This window comes from Rhincodon typus, chromosome 19, assembly GCF_021869965.1.
Source record: "Rhincodon typus isolate 14 chromosome 19, sRhiTyp1.1, whole genome shotgun sequence".
Taxonomy (NCBI): domain Eukaryota; kingdom Metazoa; phylum Chordata; class Chondrichthyes; order Orectolobiformes; family Rhincodontidae; genus Rhincodon; species Rhincodon typus.
Window position 1 is genome coordinate 25,978,967 of NC_063350.1, and position 16,008 is coordinate 25,994,974.

The window sequence follows — 16,008 nt, forward strand, 5'->3', positions numbered from 1 at the left end:
TCCAGTAATATCAAGCCCAACCTATCCAGTCTTTCCTCATCAAGCAAGCCACTTATTCTAGGCCTCCACCATATTTACATCTTTCTTTGAATGAGAAGATCAACACTGTTCACAGTAATCAAGATGTGGTTTCATCAGTGCCCAATATGATTGAAACATTACATCCTTACTTATGTATTCATTTCTACTTGTGATAATGGCTGGCATCTTATTATTTGTGCATTCTTATCTATTGTGACTGATGCATGAGAACACCTAGGCTCCTCTGCACCTCAGAATTCTGCAGTCATTCTCCACTTGAGTAACACTTTTTTTTATTCTTCCTCTGAAAGTGGACAGCTTCACATTTCTGGACATTATGTTCCAACTGCCAGACTTTTGCCCACTCGTCTGACCCATCTACATCACTCTTTTAGGTTGTCACCTTCACAACACACTTTCCTACCCACATTTGTGTTATCTGCATAATTAGTCTCCATGCATTCAATGCCCTCATCTAAGTCATTGATATAAATTATAAAATGATGAGGAGTCAGCAATAACTCATGTGGGACCGCACTTGTCACATCCTGTCAATTTGGAAAAGAGCCATTTTTGCATACTTTGTTTGCTGCTAGCTTCTCAATCCCCTATCTATTCTAGTATGTGGCCTCCTATATCATGGGCTCCTACTCTTTTGTGTGGAACCTTTGTCAAGGCCTATAAGATAAAAGTACTATATAATTACTGGTTCTTTAACTTGGTAACCATTGAGCATCACAAAGTCTTTTCCATGTAAGTATTCATCTCCATATTTATTTTACACACTTTTTAGAATGCTGAAAATAATTCTTAGTACTGAGGTTGTTGACAACCAGGTCTAAAGTCTTGCTGAAATTTCAGCCTTCTCTTGTGGTCTCACGAAGGATAGAATAACCAGTTTGCTAATACTTCAGAAAGGAACTTGCCATTTAATCGGACAAGTGTAAAAGGTTGCGTACGGTTACTTAGGAAAATCTTCACCGTGTAAAGCATATAAGCCACATATATTTCTACATTGCTAACAGAATTTTCTCACCTTTATTCAGTTTTATTTTGTAAGATATTTGAAAGGTTCTTTTTTTAAGAAAACTTCCCGACCAATAAACGTAATGGGTAAAAAGGGAATTTTTGTGTGAGTAACCTTCTCACATTTTAGCTTTTTGTATTTTGTTATTTCCTATTTGAGGTTGCCTTATAAAGCTGTCCTGTTTGGAAGACAGCATGATCAATTGAGTAGTTTACATATCAAAATTCTCATAGCCTCAAAGACAAATTTAGTTGAAACTGCAAATGATAGTTGGTAGATTTCTGTCAAATGAATTCAAGTTGAACTTGAATGCCAAATGAAAGTCACTGAAGTACTTGAATGTTGTGAAACTTGGTGTACAAGCTGAAAGTGAAAGCAAACTCTGTTACAGTACTGAAATCACTCATGTTTTGACAGCTTAAAATGTTTTTGAATTAACTCATCAAAAGTCCGCAGCTAAACAGGACTACAGTAGCTGTGTACTGGTCCTGTGCCCTACAGCTATTATTTGGATCTATTCAGATACTTCACCACTAGGGTATGATATCATTTGTGCACTCTGCTGTGAAAAAAGTTTTCAAATGTTTTTGAATGGACAGCATCTTCATTGTGTGGTTGCTACGTATGGTAGAAACTCGGACAGTAAGATTTCCCAGTTTTCAGGATCAGCTGATGTTTGGAAAGTTATTAGCAGTTTTGTTTTTCATAACTGGTTTAGAGTGTTCCGGGTTTGTATTTTTTTGGTAAGTTTGCCTTCAACTTTTATTTTGTTTAAAACAAATTTTCGAAGTAGCTGTAAAGAATCATGCTTAAGTTATACTTGAAAGAGATTCTGATTGTTCTAAAGAATCTACTCAGGGTTCCTGATTGTATTTAGGATCTGATTAGTTTTCATACAGAATAATGTAAAAGTTGTTGTGATTTTTATACATTCATGTAGCGGGTGAAGGAACCTTGACTTTGGCATTCTCATGGTTTCTAACTGTTAGTAAACCACACATTCTTTGTATTCAGTATAAATATGACTGTTTAAAAATAATTATTTTGTTGACACAAAAACAGAAGTTGCTGAAAAAGCTCAGCAGGTCTAGCAGCAACTCTGAAGAAAACATCAGAGTTAATGTTTCAGGTCCGGTGACCCTCAGAAAGACCGGAAACATTAACTGTGTTTTATTTTCTTCACAGATACTGCCAGGCCTGCTGAGCTTTTCCAGCAACTTCTGTTTTTGTTCCTGAGTTACAGCATCTGCAGTTCTTTCGGTTTTTATTATTTTGTGGAAGTCTTTATCTGATATTTTAACTGTCATGATGACATACATGATGTTCCGATACTTGAAATAATTTAATATCCTATTTGTCAAAATCCTGAACACTGGACAAGCACTGTATATCTTAAAAGTATTATGATAGCTGATTAAAACTATTTATTAGTTCCTTTTGTTTAATGTAGCTTAATTATAAACAGAAGACTCAGTTACAGTGTAAGTCTACAATGTTGACAGAAGTTGAGCTTAGTGCTTTCAAACTGTATATAAAGCAGCGAGTACTGCTTCCTTCATTAACATTTAAACTAATGTTTTGTGTTTTTGAAACAGGCCAACATGAAGAATTTTGAGAAACTTGTCGCGGTCAACCAGTCAAAATCCTATGAAAGCTGCAGTCAGAAATTGACAAAGAGTGAAAAACTGAATAATTTAGAGAATGTTGATGAGTCAGATATGAACACCGAATATACTGGCAAAGGTAAGAGCTTTACATTCAAGCTAACTGATACTATTTTACATGTAACTTTTTTAAGCTGCTAATCAAATTTAAGCTCCAAGGAATTTAGTTTTCAAGTCAAAAGTTTTCAAAACAAAGTATGTTATTTTGCAACAGCACAAGGCTGGGTTTTCACAGGGTCACTGTTATAAAATGGTATTTTCTATGTGATGTGCATTCACACATGACTGTTCAGCTATTTTCACTTCCTTGTACCAATAGTACTGATAAGGATACAACTTACTGGATGACAAGTAGTCACAATTTCCAGAGGAACATTAATTAATGAAACGTGATAATGACGAAGACCATAAAGGTTTTAAAATTGCAGTTATTTGCAAGACCCTAAAATATTCAATGAAGAACAATTTTACCTGAGGAAGGTGCAGGAAATATAATCTTGCTTTGTATGGACTCATTATTTATGGTTTATTTGCAAAGGATTATCGCTGAAAGCAGAAATCCTATAACCCAACGCTTAACACATTCATTTTGAGTGTCATTTAAATTATCCTTGCTCCTGCCAGAATTTTTGAAGCTTGTTTAGGTCTAGCTCTACTTACTTCAACTTTGTTGCATTGCCTTCACGTTGAAGGACATTGTTTTAAGAAAACATAATGACAGATTTGGCCACTTTTGCCAATCCCTGTATGATGGACATGCAACGCAGCCCATTTCACACTAAAGTTTACCAGCTTCCATTGAGTCAGTTTGCTGACTGTTCTGCAGTTGTAAATCCCCACAGGACAAAGTCATGAAGTTTCCAGTCATTAAAGAAAGTCCAGATGATCAGTCAATGTGTATGCATTAAATAGATACACAACAGGATGTAGTAATGTATTGAAAAATAAGGCATTAAGCAAATCAAATCTACATAGCTGTTTGCCCTGCAGACCTATAATTAAGAGCTCAATGTGACTCGATGGTTCTTTTTGAATGACTACTGAGTCATATAATGCACCCTGAAAACACTTTTTACCCTGTATAACTTGTTCAGATGTCAATTTAGAGTTTTCACAATGTTACATACATTTATAATTAAAAATCTAAAACATTTTGTAATGTATTGGCCCTGAAAATTCACTGAGTTAATAGCATATAAAAATTTAATGAATCTGCCAGAAATGCCTTTCTGTAATATTTTCATTAAGTTCTCAATTTATTTAAATTGAACACTTCACTGAAATAGCGAATGAAGGAATTTCTAACAATCAAGTTATGCTTTTATACACTGGTGATCCACAGTGTAAACTTATTACCATGCTATTTTACAAGATTTTTAAAATAAAATTTCATTATCCACTAGATAAGACAAATAACATTATTTGCAAATGCAGTGTGTTACAAAATCCATTGTTTTATATACAAATATATTTTAATTCACAGTAATTTCTGATTGAAATCAACTCCTCACCAATTATAATAACAGCATTTAAAACATTTTTTGTACCATTCCTACTGAATGGGGACATCAATACAGGTTTGCTAACTGAAGTTCAACTTATCAAGGTTTTGACAACTGCCTCAGACTGATTAGTCATGTTATAGACTGAAAAATACATTTGTTGCAATGAAAGGTATGGAATGATAAATTCTGGTGATATAATTTTTCGACTGATGATAAAAGCTGTCTATGCCTTTAACAGGGCTTAGAATTAACAGTGGTCTGTTAGAAGCTAGTGAATTTGGCAATGGACCAGTGACAGTCGAAGTTGAACTGGCCCATTGGATCAGTGAATATATTCTAGCGCTGATCCACTTTCACTGCATTTGGCTTTTGCGCACAACAACAGGCTTCTTGTGTAGGCTTCAGTAGATATCAACGCGTTAGAAGGTGAGAAGTTTTTAATGTTTAAAATGTTGGCGCTATTGATTTTTGCTTTGGACCAGCAGATTTTGTGAGCTACTTGTCCGACGATCCTAATGTCTTAAAGATGAGTTCATAGAATTCCACTGAGTGATTGTAAAGAGTAAATTTTGATTGATGTTGCCAGGCTAAATTTTAGATATTCAAACTACATTATTGTTTTCTGTATGATTATGTAGTTTTGATTTACCGTTTGTCTGTTCAATTTGCAGTCCTGTAGGGTTGGCAAATTGAACAGTTTCAGCAAAATGATTTAATTCATGACTGGTCCTAATTACTTTAAATTTATAGAACAATGGCTGTAACAAAATTTGATATAATATCTGTTATCTGTTTGAATGGTTATAGAGGCTAGCGAGACAGTGAGTGGGGGCTGGGGTGATAGGACTTAAACAGCTGGGCCATATTAGTCAGGTACAAGTTACTTTTCACAAACTGTAAATATCATCAAACTGTTATTAACATAAATTTTATTATGTTTCAGTTTAGGACCCCTGTGTTTTGAAGAATTTCTAATCCATGAAACTTTTCACAGGTGGTTTTTACGGCTGATATATTTTTAACTGTTGGATGGAAGGAACTAAACACTGCCTTAAAATGCCAACAAAAGAAACAGAATGTTGTGCAATATTATCAAAACAGCAGAAGATAAATCTGAGGCTGCCATAGTAAAGCTTTGTGGCGCTCTAGTTAGGCTGAATCGTAAGTGCTGCATTCAGTTCTGGTTACTGAAATAGAATTATTCAGGCACTGGAAAACATGGCAGTACAGGTTTACAAGACCAACCCTCAATGCCAGAGACCTGAGAAAAGGTTAGAACAGTTCAACTTCTTCAGCCTTAACAGGAACTAAATCAGAGGGGACCTAAGGAAGATATTTAAGATACTAATTAGAATAGAGAAAGTTGATCGAGAATATGATTTCAAGTTACCACAATTTTAATACAGGGGGCATAATTAGTGAAAAACAAAATCAGGATTAATATCAGAAAACAACTTTTATTGCAAGAACTCTGTATACCAGGAATGATCTGTGTTGAGGTGAATCAAGGCAATGAAGTGCTTTACATGGTTGTTAAACCAATATTGGAAGGACCATCAAAGCAAGAAAGAACTTGAAATAATATCACACTTTGTTGCTTCTCTTAGGAATGTCCCAAAGTATTTCATGAACTTTGTGTTATTTTGCATTGCAGTCACTGTTGCCACGCAGCCAATGTGTCAGCAAGCTACCAGAAACTACAACAGTAGCATGAATGAGTAGTTAATCAATTGTTGATACTCTTAGTTCGAAAGGAGAGGTTTGGCAAAAACAATAGGATTTCCTGGCTTTTCTTCAATTACCTTTGATCAGCATCTTTAAGTTCAAAGAAGATTCACTAGATTAATCCTAGGAATGAAAGGTTTGTTTTAAGAGGAGATATTGAACAGTTTAGACCAATATTCATTAGAATTTGGAAAGATGAGAGATCTAATTGTTAGCGATATATAAGATTTTAAAGAGAATGGCAAAATAGACGTAGGGCAGATGTTTTCCCTTGTAGTGCATTCTCGAGCAAGAGCCATAGTTTTAGAGTAAGGGGTGACAGATTTAAAATATAAATGAGGAGGAATGACTTCTCTCAAAGGGTCATGAATCTATGGAATTCACTACCCCAGAGTATGGTGGATACTGAGGCACTGAATAAATTCAAAAAGGCAAACATTTTTAATTAGTAATGCAGTAAAGAACATGGGGAGCGGGCAGAAAAAGTGACTTGAGCCGAGATGAGATCAGCCATGATTGTATTAAATAGCAGAGCAAGCTCGAAGGGCAAAATTGCATTCTCCTACTCCTAGTTCTTATGTTCTTATACTTAAAGTATAGCATATCTATCAAAATAAATGAAAGGGCTGCAATTTAACACCTAAGCTGGAGAACAACACTTAAGAGTGCAGCACTTTATCAGTCTTAATGGCATCTACTGAAGGATAAGTTAGATTGAATGGTCTAAGTCATGTTTTGAGATTTTTTGACCACCTTAACAAGATAAATTTTGAATTGCTTTATCGTAAGATATTGTATTAATTAAAAATAAAATCACGCAGGATTAAATACATACAACATTCTCTGCTTCTGGGCATGTAGATTAGATCCAGAACATCGTCACCAATCTACCTAGAGCAGATGCATATGTCCGAACATGACTGACAACTGTACGGATCTGTGGAAATGAAATCCCATTCTCACAATTATGATACTTCCATTTTGTTGTGTGATATCACCACTGTGCTAAATTGGATAGATTTCAAGCGGATATAGAAACTCAAAACTGGGAATCTATGAGGAGCTAGAGCCATCAGCAACAACAGAATTGCATTCAACAGCAGTCTGTAACGTTGTGGCTGGCGTATCCCCTTTGTACCATTATCATCAAGCCAAGGGATCAACCTTGGTTCAACACTAGATATTTCTCAAAATGAGATGGTGAATCCAGTGAGGGACAAATCTCACCCAGTCAATTACTGTCAGTCTGCTGCCAATCAGCAGCAAAGTCAGTACAGTGCTATCTCACTTAGTCAGCAGTAACCTGCTCACTGATACTCAGTTTGGATTTATCCAGGGTGTCTTAGCTTCTGGCTTCATTACAGTTTGGACCGGGAAGCCTGTTACTCCACGAAGAAAGCCATCAATAAACAGAGCTCGACCCCACATACACTCCATTGCAAAGGAAAACTGGAAGTGAGGTAATCCAGCTCAATGGACACCAGAGTTTAAATAACAGGTGGGAAAACACAACAGCGCTTTGTCGGAGGCTGCACTGATGATGTTACCCAGCAGGGTAATGAAATGTCTGCGGAACAACGAACCAGCTCAGCAAGCCAACTAACCACAGTATTTGATCTAGTATGACATCAGGGAACCCTTACAAAACTGAAGCTAATGGCAATTAGGGGAAATCTGTTCACCGGTTGGAGTCATGACTCACACAAAGATAGATGGTTGTGATTGTTGGAGGTCAATCATCTCAGTCCCAGGACATCACTGCATCTGGGCCTCCTGGTAGTATCTTATAGAATCATAGAATCCCTACGGTGTGGAAACAGGCCATTCAGCCCATCGAAGCCACACCAACCCTCTGAAGAGCAGCCAACCCAAACCCACCCCATCCCTGGATTTCCCATGGCTAATCTACCTAGCCTGAATATGTTTGCACTGTGGGAGAAAACTGGAGAACTCAGAGTAAACCCATGCAGAAACAGACACAACTCCATACAGACAGTCACCCAAGGGTGGAGTCAAACCCAGGTCTCCGATGCTGTGAGGCAGCAGTGCTAATCACTGAGCCATTGTGCCGCCCTTATACCCAGCCATTTTTCAGCTCTTCCTCAATAACATTTCCTGCATTCTCAGAACAGAAGAGGGGATGTTCACTGATGATTACGCAATGTTCAACACTATTTGCATCCCTTAGGATATTGAATCAGTCTGTAGCCTTAGGCAACAGGATTTGGGCCTGGGCTAATAGTTGGCACATTACATTTGCACTGCACAACCACCAGGCAATGTTCATCCCCATTAGGAGAGATGTAACACCTCCCTTGATATGCAATGGCATTGTCACCACAGAATCCCCAACCATCAGCATCTTGAGGGTTCACTTCGAACTGAAAGTAGAACAGCCACATCTATGTATTGGTTAAAAGAACAAGTCAGAGGCTAGTAATTCTGCAGTGGGTTACTCAGCTCTTGACTTCCAAACCTGTCTACCATCTGCAGCTTAAAGGTGGGATACAATATTTGCACTTGTTTGGATGAGTGTAGCTCCAACAGCACTCAAAGTTCAACACCATCCAGGAAAAATTAGCTTGCTTGGTTGTCAAATTAATCATCACCTTCAATATTTACTCACTGTACGACTGATGCACTGTGACGGCAATGTATATCATCTACAAGATGCACTACAACAGCACGCCAGAGCTCGTTCAGCAGCACCCTCTAAACCCTTGACTTCTACCACTAACATGGGCAAGGGCAGCAAATGTATGAAAATACCACCATAAGCAAGTTCCCTTCCAACTCCTGAGTTAGAACTACCTTGCCATTGCTTCACTGTTGATAGGTCAAAATCTTGGACTTCCTTTCCTATTGGCACCATGAGTACACCCTCCATCATAAGGACTGCAGCATTTCAAGAAAGTTGTTCACTGCCCCCTTCTAAAATGCTGGCATAACCAGTGATGTCCTCATCGCATTAGTGAATTACCAAAAAGAGCATTTGTCCAGGTTTCTTTCTTTCACAAAATGTATAAGTTCAAGACAGTGAGGTAGCATTCCCAGATGTGTTGAAGTAGTTTTATATCAGGTCTGGGTATGGGAAGTGCAAATGAGTGGAAGAGCTTGGTTAACTTTCTAGGAATGCATTAGCAGATTAATAGTTCAGCTGGCTCATTGTTAGGTATGGTAAACCTAGAGAGGGTAAGTGAGTGTTTAATGGTGGGAGTATTAGAAGTGAAGTCTTTGCCTTCCTGTCTGGCACTGGCAAAAAGGTTAGTCTGCAACTATTACAGTGTGCAGCAGATAATATTCTCTTCGTAAAGTTTTGGCCAACTAACTTTAGAAGTTTACTCGACTGTTATGTTGAATTTAGGCTATTAAAATTGGGGAATGCATCATGGTTTGCCATTTTCTTTGATATGAGCAAAGTTAAGAAGTGGATTGAAATAAACTGAAATTATGTCCTGTTCATTCATCTATTGTGTGTAAAATAAACACATCCATTGTTCTGGGTTGCTTTTATCAATCCATTTTAGGAAAATAGAAGACATGTATATGACAACACTTGCAAGGTTACAGTATTTGTGAAATAATGAGGAACTTCATAGTTTGATCCTGGGGTCAAAACAATCCGAAGACTATATATTCAGCAATTAAGGTAATTCCTGTGAGTAGAGATGCAGAGCCTGTTATGCAGCACTGTTATTACTAAACACAAGAGAATATTTAATGCTGAAATTTATAACAGTTTCTTTCATTTGTACTTCACTTTTTTGACCTTCATGAAAATGTTTGTTAGAGAAATTTTTGAGAAAAGTAGGACAAAGATGGAAACTAAAATTTCTAATGCTGCAAATGAATTAAAGTCTAGAAGCCATTGTTGCTGCCAATACCATGTTAACATTTAGTGTATTTAAAATAAATAGAATAAAACTTACGCTAAAATAGACAATCAAGGAATTCATTGTGAATATATTAAGCATTTATATCTTAATATCTGAAATTGTGATTTCTACAATTAAATCAGGGAGAAAGTTTTATGGCTTCTAGAAAAAGCTTTATGATTCTGATTAAATTTCACTAAGTTGGCAGTAGGATCCCTTTAAAATTTATTTTAAACAGGTTACTTTCATATGAACTTGCTATGCATATGTTCACTAATGTCATGAACACCAATTTTTAACATTCTGTAATCATAACATTAAGTTATAAAAATCAGCCAGTGCTTTGATTAATAATTGTATTAAATATTGCCGTGGTATTATGTTTATTTTTGTGTCACAGCTTTGGAATAATATTCCTGATTTAGGATTTTCAGTAAATTTTCTAAGAACACAGTTTTTCTATAGATAACAAGCTGAATTGCCAAAACCCTAAAATGAAACAAGAAGGTACTAAAATGTAAACGTTGTTTTTTTCTGAAATTTCTCTCACCAGTATTTTAGTAGATAGAGGTGTTAGCCAATGTATTTAAAACACATTACTGGTTCTGCTAAAATAGCAATCAAAAGATTTCGGATAACCGTGATACAATTGTATGCATGCCTATCTCACTGCGTAATTTCAGAGCTATTAAATTTAAATAGTTCTTGTGCAAAGCCATGTGTTAAAATGAAATATAAGATAGAAAGGTCCCACAATAACAATTTGCATTTATATAGTATTTATTCAAAAAGATGAGTCAGAGTGCTTCAGAGTAATGAAAATGAAATACAGTGGGCATCAGTATTTGGGAATGGGTGAGGAATGGGGAAGCTAGGAATGGGAACCAAAGGTGTGCTTTACAATGATATCTGAGAAAACACTTAGCAGCTTAGTGTCCTTGTCACAATTCCAGAGATTGTGAATAATGCAGATCCACAAGTAATTCAGAAACACTAGGAACATTTGCTAAAACAAAATTATTTTTTATGGATTCACTGAGAACACATGATCATAGAATCAGCTCTTCAATTCCCAAGCACATTTTTAAATACCTGTCAGCACTTCTATTTAGAAGTAACACAGATCCTTGGTTTGTAAGTTATTTTAGAGTACACTTATTTGTCACATTGTTTAAGAATATTAGAGAAGAAAACAAGGAACAAGCTCCTAATTTGTGGTTGCATCAAAAAATTGAAAACAGAGAATGCTTTTGTTTGATTGTTAAAAGCATATGGGGAATGTTTTAAATGGCAAAGAACTACTGCTCCATTTTCCAAATAAGTGAAAAAATAAATTACGTGTACATCACACATTTGTATGTTTTCTAGTCATTTTCCATACTGGAGGGATTTTTGATGAAGAACATTGTTAAGTTTTTTTGACAGGTATTTTTTAAAAGTATATTTTTAAAAAAACATACTTTTATGTTGAATATGAAGCTAAAAGGGCTATCTGATAATCACTAGATTGAAGCATAATCTGGCCAGAAATGGGCTTTAGCATTGGGACTGGTCTTTGTATAGAGGAGGAAATGTGACTTTGACCCTTTAGACTTGTCATGCTCATATTTAACTCTCCCATCATTGATGTACCCTGTGGTCGTTGGGGTGGGTATCCAGCTTTAGGAGATTTCAAGTGAACAGCCCATAAACACGAATTGTGTGCTACAAGGAGAAAAACATTGCTTCAATAAATTTCATGCCTTGTTTTGGTATGAATATATTTGAAACCCTTGAGGATAAACACACTAATGTGCTTTTTGTGGACATGACCTTTTCAGCAGAATCTATAATGTCTAACAAGTTGAATTTCAGAGCTGCAGAGTTTGCATAACATATGGACAAAGTAAAGAATCTCGGTCATTATTCTAAGGAGTGTGAAATTAACTTTGAACAATGGTGCCACATGAATTAATACACGTTTATGTAGAATTACACAGGACCTACAGCATAGGAACAGTTGATCTATAATGGTATTATGTTCCACAAGCGCCTCTCGCAGCAATCGTCATAAACATTTCCTTCTGTACCATTTTACTTTATGTTAGATTGAAATGGGAAAAACATATTGCTTTTGTTTATGTAAAGAATCACCATTCTTAGAATGCAGGGACCCTCCATATATCATTCTTCCTAATTTTCTGAGTTTTCGATTTGCCTTTTAAGAGTTTCTCAGTGTGAGGATTTTCTGCATGTAGTTATTAATTTATGTATTTTTAATAAAGATATAACTCTATGCTTCACACCAAAGAAAACTATTATCTGCGCGAAGAAAGTCAAAGAAACTTGGAGTATGCCATCAATGAAAGGTTATTTTAATATGCCTCTTGTAGATAAATGCTTTGAAGATTTTTTTTTAAGATGCTCTTTTAAAGTGATCAGAATCTGACTGATCTTCCTTTTTGGATCAATTATTTAAGCATTTTAAACATGGTGTGATCTTGTAAGACTTAAGATTATTCTAAAAGGGCATTTTTATTTTTACTCTGATGCTGGTCCTATCATTGTTACCAAAGCAATACCTGTATCGGGTCATTCATGATTTAGAGCAAATTAAGTATGTTAGTGATTATTGTTTTGTGTTGCTTTGTAGATTGCACTGACAACATTAATTGCAACATGCATTCATATAACACTTTGATGTAAAGTTTCATAGAATCTACAGCAGGTTTACTCACCGCATGTGTTCCCTCCCATTGCTCTTCAAAACCATATCAGCATATCCTTCCATTCCTTCATCTCTCATGTGCTTACCTTAAATGCATCATTTAATTTTTTAAAAATCCCAAATGGAAACAGAAAATGAAATCTCTGCAGTTAAAGGGAGGTGGGAGTAGGGAAGGAGCGGAAAATATTACCCCAGACTGATTGAGGAAATTCCTGTCCTGATCACAGGTTCTCTTCTTTTGTACCAAATGCAGGCATCTCAATCCCCTCATCGCCAGGGATGACCCCAGCTGCAAGATACTCCAATTGGTAGTCCTGCCCACTTGCTTCCCAAACCATTTGACACAGGAAGTAGTTTTTTTTATTGTGTTGGTATGTTAGTTTGAGAATTTGTATTCAATTAAGTAAAGAGTTGGATTTAATAAAATAAAATGGCAGTGATTGCTCTAAAACACAATCACTTCACTGAAGCTTTTCAGGGAGGACAACCGGCAGTCTTTACCTACTTTGGCTATATGTGACTCCTGTCTGCCTTTGCAAGTAGCTTAGAAGACTATTCAGTTATATCAAACCAAGTAACCAGGAATGGACAATAAAACCCGCTGTTTCCAGCAATGTCCACATCTCAAGAATGAAAATAAAACCTGTTTCAAATCATTGGGTTAAAAAAAATTCTAGGTTTTCATTCCTGATAGTACCTAAAAAGATTCTGAATGTGGAAAGTTCATGCTTGAATTTTGTGTATAAATGTTGGTTCAACAGTAAACTAGACTTAAAACTAAACAGAATTTTGTCTAACCGCTAGCTAACATAGGTTGAATTTCTGCTGTGTCTCCTGAATTATCCCCAGAAACTCCTGCCGCTGCTGCTTCACTGTCTTCCTTGCTAGGCTCCCCATCCATCAAACTCTGGTCAGCTCTTCTCTCCTGTCTTTGTAGTTACCTTTACGCAATTGTAATACTGTAACATCTAATTCCAGCTTATCCCTCTCAAGTTGCAGAAGGAATTCTATCATTATTATGGTCACTGTCCCCTCAGGGTTCCTTCACCTTAAGCTCCCTAAGTAAATCTGCCTCATTACACATCACCACATCCAGAATTGCCTCTTCCCTAGTGGGCTCCATGACAAGCTGCTCCAAAAACCATCTCATAGACATTCCTTAAATTTCTTTTCTTGAGATCCACTACCAATATGATTTTCTCAGTCAACCTGTGTATTGAAGCTCCCCCATGATTGTTGTAATAGTGCTTTATATGTCTTTTCTATCTCCTGATTTATTTTCCATCAGATCCCATCAGTCTTGTTTCCTCTGCAGTTCCTCAGCTGTACCGACATGGATTCTATACTTTCTGACTCTAAATCACTTCTTGCTATCAATTTAATTTCATTTTTTACTTAAAAGGCAACCCCGCCCCTTCCTTTGCCCATCTGCCTGTCTTTTCGATAGGACACGTATCCTTGGATGTTTAGCTCCCAGCCCAGATCGCCTTGCAGCCATGTCTCTGTGATACCCACAACAGAAAGAACAATCAATTTTTAAATCTGATCTGTAAACAATTTAAATTTGTGGTATTTCTGTGTTTACTGCATGTTCAGAATCAATCAAAAAGCTGTAATTGGGTATTTGGCCTCTCAAATGATTCAAGTTTTCATTACTTGAATGTTTTTCCATATATTTAAAGAAGTGATCATATCACAGATGTCATGCATAAATCATAAAATATATTTTCTCAAATGCCTACAAGAGACTTTATAATTGGATGTTTTGGTGCATGCATTTACTATTCCTTGAGGATACGGTTGATTTTATGCTGTAATCCACTTGTATCCCGGAGCTTTCCTATAATAAATGCTTAAACTAAAGGATTTTGTTCAGCCATTCCCTAGCTGCCAACTTGATTCCTCTCCCTGTCAACAGTGTAAGATTAATTCAGTCTGTTTACAACTTTGGTGTCATTTTTGATCCCAAGATCAACTTCCAAGCTAATTTTCGTGCTGTCGATTAGACTGTACCAGCTCATCTGCTGTTGAAACACATTCATAGCTCCATTTCCTCTATTCTGGACTAATCTAATACACCTTGGTTGGTCTCCTGAATTCTACTTTGTGAAAATCTGAGATCATCCATAGCCTTGCTGCTCAAGTTTCCTTATCACTCCTGCTAACCCATATTGCCTCCTGATCAAACAATGTTAAAATTCTCACAGACCATATAGTGTGGAGCTGGAGGAACACAGCAGGCCAGGCAGCATCTGAGGAGCAAGAAAGTTGATGTTTCAGGTCAGGATTCTTCAGACAATCTTTCACATCCTGGTTTTCGCAGCATTCCATGACCTCGCTTCTCCCAGTCTCTGCAATCTCCTTCAGCCTCTCAACCCTCCAAGATATTTGCAATCCTCTAATCCAGTTTCTTGTGCATTCCCAAATTTAATTGCTCCTGTGAAGTGACTTGACGTGTTACATTATCTTAAAAGAGTAAAATAAATATCAGTCTTTTTACAATTATTGAGTATTCAAAACGATTGAGTACACTTAATAGGCAAAATTTAGAGTGTGGATTATCTAATTGTTTCTGCAGGAACATAATCGTTATGACCAGCCACAACGATTTACAAAATGTCTGCACGAGATTTTTTTTATCATTACTCATAGCTTTAATGCTTGTTAAATTAGGGCTAGTGCCACCACACAAGCTACTGTGTTACTTTCATTACAGAAAAATGCTTTTCTTAGGGTAAGGATACTTATGACCTGCCCTTCTAAATGTCACACTGCTTCCTCTGACTCTCTGCTTCCCTTCCTCAACTTCAGTATTAGAGATTGAGTTTTTTGAGGAAGTGACCAAAAAGATTGATGAGGACAGAGCAGTAGCCGTTGTTTACATGGACTTTTTTAAAGCCTTTGACAAGGTTCCACATGGTAGACTAATTAATAAAGTTAGATCACATGGGATTCAGGGTGAGTTTGCAAATTGGATACAAAATTGTCTTGATAGTAGAAGACTGAGGGTGATGGTAGAGCGTTGTTTTTTTGGAATGTGACCAGTGGTGTTCCACAGGGATCAGTGCTAGGTCCACATTTGTTTGTCATTTATAAAAACAATTTGGATGAGAATATCGGAGGCACGGTTAATAAATTTGTGGATGATATCATAATTGGTAATATACTGGACAGTGAAGAAGGTTATCTCGGGTAACAGAGAGATTTTGATCAATTGGATCAACGACTGAGGAATGGAAGATGGAGTTTAATTTGGATAAATACAAAGTATTGCATTTTGGTAAAACAAACAAGGGCAGAACCTATACAGTTAATGGTAGGGCCCTGGGTAGTGTTGTAGAACTGAGAGAGACCTAGGGGTTTAGGTACATAATTCTTTGAAATTTGCACAAAAGGTAGACAGGGTGGTTAAGAAGACATTTAGCATGCTTGCCTTCATTACTCAGACCTTTAAGGAGTTGAGACATGTTGAGGTTGTACAGGA

The 16,008-nt window shown here is 36.6% G+C and overlaps 1 protein-coding gene across 1 annotated transcript in view; it reads left to right on the forward strand.

Annotated features, from left to right (window-relative positions):
• The first annotated feature begins 2,740 nt into the window (after nt 1-2,740).
• Nucleotides 2,741-16,008, forward strand: part of LOC109928561 (myelin transcription factor 1) — a 139,865-nt gene continuing 126,597 nt past the window's right edge. The window contains exon 1 of the mRNA XM_020528508.2: nt 2,741-2,791. Within this exon, the coding sequence (XP_020384097.1) occupies nt 2,767-2,791 (25 nt within the window). The 5' untranslated portion in view covers nt 2,741-2,766. The remainder of the gene's footprint in view (nt 2,792-16,008) is intronic.